Here is an 8,425-nt window from a genome sequence, read left to right as displayed (position 1 = left end):
TACTTTGGTATAGGAACCTTATCACATATTTTATTTTCTATCTACATTTTCTTGTCAGTGTTGATCTAAACTATTTATTTTTAAGGATGAAAATCTCTGACTGGATACGATTTTGTGGATTAGTATGGATTCTTTTCTTAATGTTGGTATAGTGTCATGTTTTAGTGTGTGAGTATGTCATTAGCAAGTATCTGTGATAAAACTCAGTTAAAGTCATAATTTAATTTTCCTAGTAGAGATTGTTTAGAATTATGTACTGATGTTTTCCTTTGTGTTTGTCCTCAGAAGAAAGGTTTCTGTTTTTAGCTATTCATGACCTTTTGACCGTTTGTTTAGCAAGGTGTGTGATGAATACAAGAAATATAGAAGACATTTAGAAACAATTCATGGTGCCTTCAATTTAAAAAGAATAAAAATATTGATTGACTTTTTATGGCTTTAATTTGAAAGATTAACCAAGGATTGTCCAAGTAAATAACCCCACACGCATAGTTTTGATGATTATAGCAATGTAACTCAACATTGGTTGATCAAGCACAAAGAACAACCATTTTATTGATGCAGATCAAGTGTCATTATTCTGATGATGTGACTTAGCAAAAGCAATATACCTGTAACTTCTGGCCAGAGTTAATGCTGATTCTGTAAGCTTGATAAATTACTCAACTTTTAATTGAAAATATGCCAAAGTGTTACCATAAAGGTGTAGTCATTTAAAGGAACCAGGCGTTAGGTGATTCAGCTTGAAAGATGTTTAATGAGCCAAAATCAATATGAACGGCATAACAGGTGAGGAATTGTAAGTTATTTCCCTCCAAACTCAACATGACTTTCCCTTCGTCAATGCATTTCCTAAACTGTAGTGAGGTATTTGTGATCGACTTGTAATTTTAGCTTTTTCGCTTTACTAATGCAATGCTTTGCATTCCCTATGGTCATATCAGATGAATGTATGCCTTTTTCGTTTTTGAAAAATTTCTGTTTTCACTTGGATTTGCATATTGTCTTGCGTTTCTCGGGGTAATCCGAATTCAAGTAACGCGCCAATTTATGCTTGAAGGAGGGGGAATCGCAAGGCGGGAGTACTCATTCCAGCGACACCAACCTCGGCAGTTTGAAAAGTATCTTCTTATTTGATCTTTCGTTCCCTTCCCCGATGATTTTGAAAACTAACTGCAGACAAATCGGGAATCAAATGCACTCTTTCGGAGGGTTTTATGATCTGAAAAAATGTATGAAAAGAACAGTGAAGTGGTATCTTTTGTGGTGGCAGTTCTGTATAACAAAACAAAAACGACAATCCAGAGAGACTGCGCAGGCGCATGCGGCGCGGCGTTGGGAGTCATTCACCGAAAACTGGTCGTTGCTGGCGGTAGAAGTCTCTGTCTAGTCTAGTCAGTTTCGCTAGATACTTGAGGCTCATTATATAAGATTTTCAAGATTTGACGGTCCCTGTCCGAAGAAGGCAGTATTTTATCGATTTCCATCAGTTCCCAAGTCTTTAATTGTAAGTATTCAAGCGGTTGTTCTAACGAATTCGTTGAGCCTATTGTCACCGGAGAGCGGGAAAGTGTTGCTCGGTTGCTGTCTTTAATTTAACTTGCCACATGTATGAAATTTCTTCTTGGCTTTGATCCAATTCCTTCGTAGAAGCTGAGAGATGCAGTTGGAGTCTCGAAGATTTCTTAGTCTGTCAGTTGGATTTGGGTTAGGTTCATTGACTTTGCTGGAGTGCGAATGACACTGACGGCCACCATGAGGTCCATGAGGCATGTTCATTTCTGCATACTCAGTATATTATTTGCGTTCTGAGCGATCATCTACGCTACCGCCTACTTGAGTAGTTTAAATATCATTTCATAGAAGTCTTCCACCAAATATGTGCTTAGTTTTTGTCACGTCTATTCAATCCATATTCACTTTGTTCTCTAACTCTCAACCTTCATGTTGTGCTATGTATTCGTAGGACTTCTTTCCCTCTGGAGAGATTATGTTAGTTGTGTGGATTTTAGGTTCTTATCAGTTTAGCAGGCTGTAAAGTGTCATGTAAGTGGTCAGTACGTAGCCTATCTGGTCTCGTTCTGTGGTTATTTGAATCTGGCAGCAGGGTGATTTATATTTTTCTAGGCTGATCCCGCTAATTGAATACGCAAACTATTTGTCAAAGTAGTCATGATTTCACTGGTTTTGCTGTGGTCCGATATTTACAGAAATAACTTGCTTTATTTTAAAAATCACAGAATTTTTTTCACATCGGCAGTGTCTAGCTAGTCTAGATTTTATGTAGTTCCTGGTAACTATATCACAGCATTATTTACTTGATCTGCATTTTCTTTTTATACTGATAAAAGTAATATTCAATCATTATTTAACATCTCATGTCTACTGTTGTAGTTGGATAGTATCTGCTGCTCATTTGTAGTCTACTTTTACTCAATAATCTATGTTGACTGATGTGAGTGATCTCTACTCTTCTAAATTTACACAATTTTTCCTATCTTGGTTTTTGACAGTTATTTTAGTTCACATTTAAAATGTGAGGTATGAGTAGATCGAATGCATTGAAGCTGAAGTACTCTTCACACAGACCCCATTAATTTTCTTATTCAGATCTGTTGCTGTGATTCTTAGTGTTTGAGATCAAGCTGTCGCATTTTAAACATGACATGCATGGATGAGGCCAGGATTTGGCCCTTGGCTGCACCCCATTTGGTCCCCCGCTCCAGAATGGCGTTGTCAGTCTTAGCTTTGCGGACACTTGGCGCACTCAGCTGTCCTGGAAAGAGTTGTGGTGGTGGAGGGCGTGGTTGACCGGGGCTGGCGCCACCTTGTTGCTGCACACAGACTTGATCGTCCAGCGGGGTCAGGGCGGCGGCGGGCCGCGCATGGCCCTGGACAGGGTGAGCCACAGGGCTGCGGTGAGCAGGGCGCCCGCCACGCCCCCCCAGCCCATCTGCAGGCTCCACGCCGTCTCGACGCGGCGCGCCGCCAGCAGCGGGCCCCACAGGGGCGGCGGCGGGAGCACGGCGGCGGCCGCCAGGCCCGCGGGGCCGGCGCCGACGTCCACCGGGGTGATGCCGGGCATGACGCCGTCCACGGCCAGGGCACCCGAGCCCCGGCCCAGGGCAGCGGGGGTCTGCGCGCGCTTGAAGTGGATGATGCTGAGCGTGAAGAGCGCGAACGTGGCTGCGGGTCGGGGGTGGGTTCGGTTCAAATTGAGATAGTTTCAACAAGGCGCGCGAGGTAGGCTTGGTCTGTCCCTCACCTGCGAGGAAGTACAGCACTCCAGTGACGAGCACGGCGCTCGCCTGGTGCGCGACGACGCCGAACGCGCCGACGATGGCGGACGAGCCGAGGATGATGAGGCAGACGAGGGCGCACGAAATGGACAGGTTCTGCATCCCTGCGGGCAGCACAAGTGGTCAGCGCCGGGGTTGCGTGTGTGGGCATTCCCTCCTACCCTCTGCCCCGGGTAGTACTCACGGCGCTGCCAGGACGGCCTCCCGTCCGGGCCTGGGTTGCGCGTCAGGTAGTTGACGCAGGAGGGCTGGCTGAGGCCCGCGGCCCGGAGCGCCGCGTGCTGCTCCTCTGCAACAAGAGCACGGCCTTGGCATGCAGGCGCGACTGGGGCTCGGGCTCAAGGCCGAGGTCGGGTCGGGTCGGGCCACGGCCAACAGGCCCGGGCGCCTGCCAATCAAACTCCAGCTAAACGGGAGCTAGGGTGGATGTGCAGGACGGGTGGGTGGGCGACTGGTGCCGACTTGAGTTTCCTCGCCCCTCACCTGCCGCCGCTGTAGCAGGGCAACGAAACGGCTCGTGTAGATCTTTGCGTTCAAATTTTTGGCGCGCGACTTTCCAAGGGCGTTGTTGCTTGGAGTGCTGATGAGGCGGGGCTCGCTCGGCCGTGCTAAGCAGCCATTAGGCGGGGTGTTGGGTGTTCCAAGTTGTGCGGACGGCGGAGGCGACCGATCTATTCCGGCCCAAAGCTTAAAGCGGCGGGGGCGCGCGCGCTCTCCGCTCTCCCCTTCCGCGAATAGACTTGGCTGTGGTGGTGGCGTGTTCCGCTGGAGCAGCTGGCGCGCGCGCCCCCGCAGCCCCCCGGAGCCCTCCGGGGGGTCGGAGGGCCCCGCATCGACATGGGGGGCGTTCCGATGCGCCACTGCCGCGAGCGCACGCGAAACAACCGCGGTGGCGCGGGCGGCGGCCTCCTGTGGGACTCGCGCCTCCCCGCCGCGACTTACCGTTGACGTTGGCGCACAGCGTCCAGATGCCGCCGTTCATGGGAAGCAGGAAGACGGCCGGACCGGCGGACGGTCCCACGTCCGGCTGGCGGGGGCGGCGCCTCAGCAGTCGGGCCACCTGCGGGGGGCGGCCGACGACATGAGTCTCGTGACGGACTTCACCCTCCTCGTTTCGCTCCCCACCCGGGACCCCTCACCTTGCCGTCGACGAGCCAGTCCAGCCGCCAGTGGTGGGAGCCGTTGCGCTGGTCCTGCAGCAGAGTCTGCTCGACGCGCGCCACGCGCTCGCGGTCCCAGTCCCAGGCCACGTGCTCCCAGTGGTCCGTGATGACGGCGCACACGAGCAGCGCCGTGGAGCAGGCCGTGGCGAGCACGGTGAGCGCCAGGGTGGTCGAGCACGTGCACGAGCACCACGCCAGCCCCGACCCGCCGCCGCCGGCGTGCTCGTCCGCGCTGCTGCCATCCCCGCTGCTGCTGCTGCGGCAAGGAGATGACGGGGGTGGTTCATGGTGGCGGGGGGCGCGCGAGGCACCTCCGCCCTGTCGTGAGCGTGCGTCTCGGGGGCGTGCGATATGGCTATAAAGTTGTCGGGGCTTTGTTGTCATGTCGTGCGTTTTGTTCCCGGCTTGGCCTTCCCTCTACCACCACCCCTTTACCCGGCCTGGCACGGCTCTAAAGTGACACTGGCATGAGCGCGCCCCCCGCCCCCTCCCTTCGCGTTCATTTTCTGTCGTTTTTAAAGGGCTCGCGCTTTACTCTAATTCTTTTGCGTGATTCGGGACATTGCACGCGCGCGCCGCACTGTCGCACGCGACGAGCCCTCGTCTTTAATCCAGGGCTACGCTTTGCATCCGCCTCAGCTGTCGTCGCGGTTGAAACTTGCAGTCATTGAGCGTGCCATTTCTGCCCAATTCGCCGTTTGGTGTCAGCCATGGTGTGTGGTGGTCTCACCTGTCGAACCAACGCACGAACATGGTGTCGCTTCCGTCGTGACTCGCGCGATGTCGTCGTGGTCGCCGCGGTGGCCCCGCTGCTGTCCTGGTGGGCGCTGGTCACACCATGTCTGAACCATAAGACACGAGTGTTCTTGCAGACTGCAGACGTGCTGCCTGAACCATTCGCAGTCTCTGGCGCTGCCGCTCCCCCAGCTCGCTCGCTCGCTCTCGCGCGCGTTCAGACTGCACTGACTGGGGCCGCGTCGCGGACCGCCCCCGTGGGTCCCGCTGCCACTCCCACCGTCCCTTCCACCCCCTTGTTGGAGAGGGGCGGGAAGGGGGAGGAGGGAGACAGCGGTAGACTGTCATCGGGTCTGCTGCAGCTAAAAGCCGACGGTTGCCGTGTCGTGGAGCTTCATTTGTTGTGGAAGGTTGGCCCGAGGACCGGGTTATTTATGTTGGCCACCGAGATTTTTCTTTTGTACCGGGAAGGGGGGGGGGGGGTAGATGAATTAATCACGATTTGGTCTGTCGTCGCGGTCCCCTCACCGCTACTTTTCCTTCGCTGATGCCGCCATCGCCTTCATTGACAGCTGTATCATCCCCCCCGGCCTCGTTCGTCCCTCACTCCCGTCAACTTGGCACGTCAACCCTGACCTAGAAAGCGCATCCCCCTTAAAGCAGGGTGGGGCCCTGCCTGCATATTCCAGTCAGTCTCGGCCAAGTTCGGGCCCTGGCGTTTTGGCGCTCGGCTGAAACAGTGTTCTCCAGCAGGCGGGCCCCAATTCTGTGTGCGCGGGGCGCGCGGGTGGCCTCCCCCCCTCCCCCTTCGCTGGAGAGACCCACCCCCTTCAGTCTGACTCTATTGACGGTCGGAAATGACACGTTTTCAGGAACTGTTTCCTGCCTGCCTTTCACCCAAGTTGTAGTGCCTGGCTGCTCTTGGAGAGGGAAAGAATAACTTTTGACTTTTACTCCACGATCGCGATTGGATGGTGGGAGAGGGGAGCGAGCGAATCGAACTATTCGGTCGGGCGTGAGCAGTGTTTGCCATGGCGTTCGTTTTTGCGAGCGAAATTCAATTCAATTACTGCGGGTGTCGGGGGAGCTGTCCATCATGATGCGGGGTGGGCTTCCCGCCAGACACGCATAGGGAAGGCCCTCCCGATCCCAACTTAAAGATGGTTCCGTGCCGTTTGTGTTTCGCCTGTTCTCCTATGGTTCTTACTAATGGTCATTTCCTTCCTCTGTTGCAGTTTGACATGAGTAACGAGGCCGACACCACCTCCGCCACCGGCACCGTGGCGACGCCCACCAAAGCCGCGCCCCCGACCACCACGGGCTCTGCGCCCACCACGCCCAGCAAGGAGGGCGATGAGGCGCGCATCCAGCTGGTCCAGGGCCGGCGGCACCTCCTCGTCAAGGACTACTTCTCCGCCGTGACCGCCCTGGCCAAGGGCTGCGAGCTGCTCGCGCAGAAGTACGGCGACACCGCCCCCGAGCTCGGCGACGCCTACCTCACCTACGGCCGCGCGCTGCTCGAGCTGGCGCGCTCCGAGAACGGCGTCCTGGGCATGAACGAGGACGGCGAGACTGAGACGGAGGCCGAGGGCGACGGAGAGGACGACGACGAGGATGAGGAGGGCGACGAGGAGGGTGAGGAAGAGGAGGAAACTGGCGAGAAGAAGAACGGCACAGAGAATGGCGTGGAGAACGGAAAGGACGCGGTCGAGGACAAGAAAGAGGACGCCACCGTCTCTTCCAACGGCAAGGCCGAGGCTGACACCAACGGCAAGGCTGAGGCCGACACCAACGGCAAAACTGAGACTGCTGAGGCCGACACCAACGGCAAGGTTGAGACAAGCGAGGCTGAGGCTGCCAATGGTGTGAAGGAGAACGGCCAGGAGGGCGACGTGGATCAGACGATCAAGGAAGAGGAGGAAGATGATGACGTGAACAACCTTCAACTGGCGTGGGAAATCCTCGAGCTGGCGAAGAGCATCTTCCAGAAGCAGCTAGAAGCCGACGGGGAGGTTGACCTCAAGCAAAACTCCCTCAAGTTGGCGGAGGTCCATCTGAAGCTGGGTGAGGTGGGCGTTGAGTCTGAGAACTACAACACTGCGGTAGAAGACATGAAGACTTGTCTGGAGCTGCAAAGAAAGTACCTCGAGGACGACGACCGCCGTGTCGCAGAGACACTGTATCACATGGGTCTGGCTTACCAACTAGCAAACGAGTATGACTCTGCCATTGAACAATTTCAGTCTGCTTGTGAGCAACTTGAAAAGCGCATTTCCAATTTAGAGAAGAAAAAGCCAGAGCCAGAAACTGAAAAGAAGGAATCGGACGATCCATTCTATACTGTTGAGGGAGAAATAACCGAACTCAAGTCCCTTCTTCCTGAAATCAAAGAAAAGGTGTCTGATCTGCAAGATGCCAAGAAAGATACAGTGCGGATGATGATGGAAGGTTTAGCAGAGGCCAGCGCTAAGCAAAGCTCCACAGCAGACGGAGCTGGTCCATCATCATCATCATCTTCTGATAAGCCTGTATCGAGTGTCGCTCATCTTGTCAAAAGAAAACCAAAGGAAGATAGCCAACCTGCACCAGTCACCGAGAACAAAGCTGATGAGAAAACTGATTCCAAGCCTGTCACAGATGAGAAAACAGACGAAAAGACTGTGAGCAGTGAAGAAACTGTAAAGGTTGAAGAGAAGTCTGAAAAGGTAGAAGAAAAAATGGTTACTGATGAATCAGTAGCAGAAACCCAAGATTCCAGCAGTGAAAGAAAAAGGAAACAGGAGGAAACCTCGCAAGTAGAAGACGGTGCTAAAAAAGCCAAGGTAGATGAATCCACTGAAGACAAGCCAGCTGAATAACGATTTTCCTTAACTTGAGCTGAGCTACAACTAATTTAAAGACTGATCTGAAATGTGGAACTTATTTTAATGTTTCAATAATTTGTATTGTTTTAGTGTGCAGCCTATCATAATACTTCTTCCCCAGTATCATTTAATCATTGTTTTACTTTATTTTATTGTGATCTCCTTCGTATGATTGTGATATTCCTGTACTTTTGTAATTGTATTCACATCAGTAAGTAATTAAAATGTTAAAAAGAATATCATGAATTTGATTAATCAAACACCTTATCATATTGCAAATTAGGTATTATCAGTTAAATCCCATGGGGTAACTTAAGTGAGTTTGTTTAACCTTTTCCCCTAGATCGTATGATCAGACTAAAAA

General features: G+C 52.5%; 2 protein-coding genes across 3 annotated transcripts; one reads left to right on the top strand and one right to left on the bottom strand.

The window, feature by feature from the left end:
- Positions 1-1,320: 1,320 nt before the first annotated feature.
- On the top strand, positions 1,321-8,298 carry LOC113205645 (protein HGV2). Its single transcript, XM_026421347.2, has 2 exons — positions 1,321-1,507; positions 6,433-8,298. Exon 2 carries the CDS (start codon positions 6,439-6,441, stop codon positions 8,053-8,055), a length of 1,617 nt encoding a protein of 538 aa, XP_026277132.1. The 5' UTR covers positions 1,321-1,507; positions 6,433-6,438; the 3' UTR covers positions 8,056-8,298.
- LOC113205561 (uncharacterized) lies at positions 2,204-5,584 on the bottom strand. 2 transcript variants are annotated; one of them, XM_052277098.1, is made up of 6 exons: positions 5,193-5,584; positions 4,439-4,715; positions 4,242-4,359; positions 3,484-3,588; positions 3,266-3,403; positions 2,204-3,186 (listed from the first exon to the last, which is right to left on the bottom strand). In XM_052277098.1, the coding sequence occupies exons 1-6, from the start codon at positions 5,213-5,215 to the stop codon at positions 2,864-2,866; spliced, it is 984 nt and encodes a 327-aa protein (XP_052133058.1). In that variant the 5' UTR covers positions 5,216-5,584; the 3' UTR covers positions 2,204-2,863. The 2 variants fall into 2 exon arrangements, with proteins under 2 accessions (XP_052133058.1, XP_052133057.1); XM_052277097.1 differs by having other exon boundaries at positions 4,439-4,718; positions 5,193-5,578.
- Positions 8,299-8,425: the final 127 nt, after the last annotated feature.

The sequence above is a fragment of the Frankliniella occidentalis genome, unplaced genomic scaffold, assembly GCF_000697945.3.
Source record: "Frankliniella occidentalis isolate FOCC.00 unplaced genomic scaffold, Focc_3.1 Scaffold5724, whole genome shotgun sequence".
NCBI lineage: Eukaryota > Metazoa > Arthropoda > Insecta > Thysanoptera > Thripidae > Frankliniella > Frankliniella occidentalis.
Note: the sequence above shows the minus strand (reverse complement) of the source record. Positions and strands in the feature narration are given on the sequence as shown.

Bases quoted from the DNA above. Each gene is read 5' to 3' on its own strand.
- LOC113205561 (XM_052277097.1), bottom strand. From the start codon at position 5,215: ATGTTCGTGCGTTGGTTCGACAG. The intron at 4,719-5,192 runs GTGAGACCACCA...TCCTTGCCGCAG, and splicing joins TTCGTGCGTTGGTTCGACAG to CAGCAGCAGCGGGGATGGCA. The intron at 4,360-4,438 runs GTGAGGGGTCCC...CGCCCCCCGCAG, and splicing joins ACTGGCTCGTCGACGGCAAG to GTGGCCCGACTGCTGAGGCG.
- LOC113205645 (XM_026421347.2), top strand. From the start codon at position 6,439: ATGAGTAACGAGGCCGACACCACCTCCGCCACCGGCACCGTGGCGACG.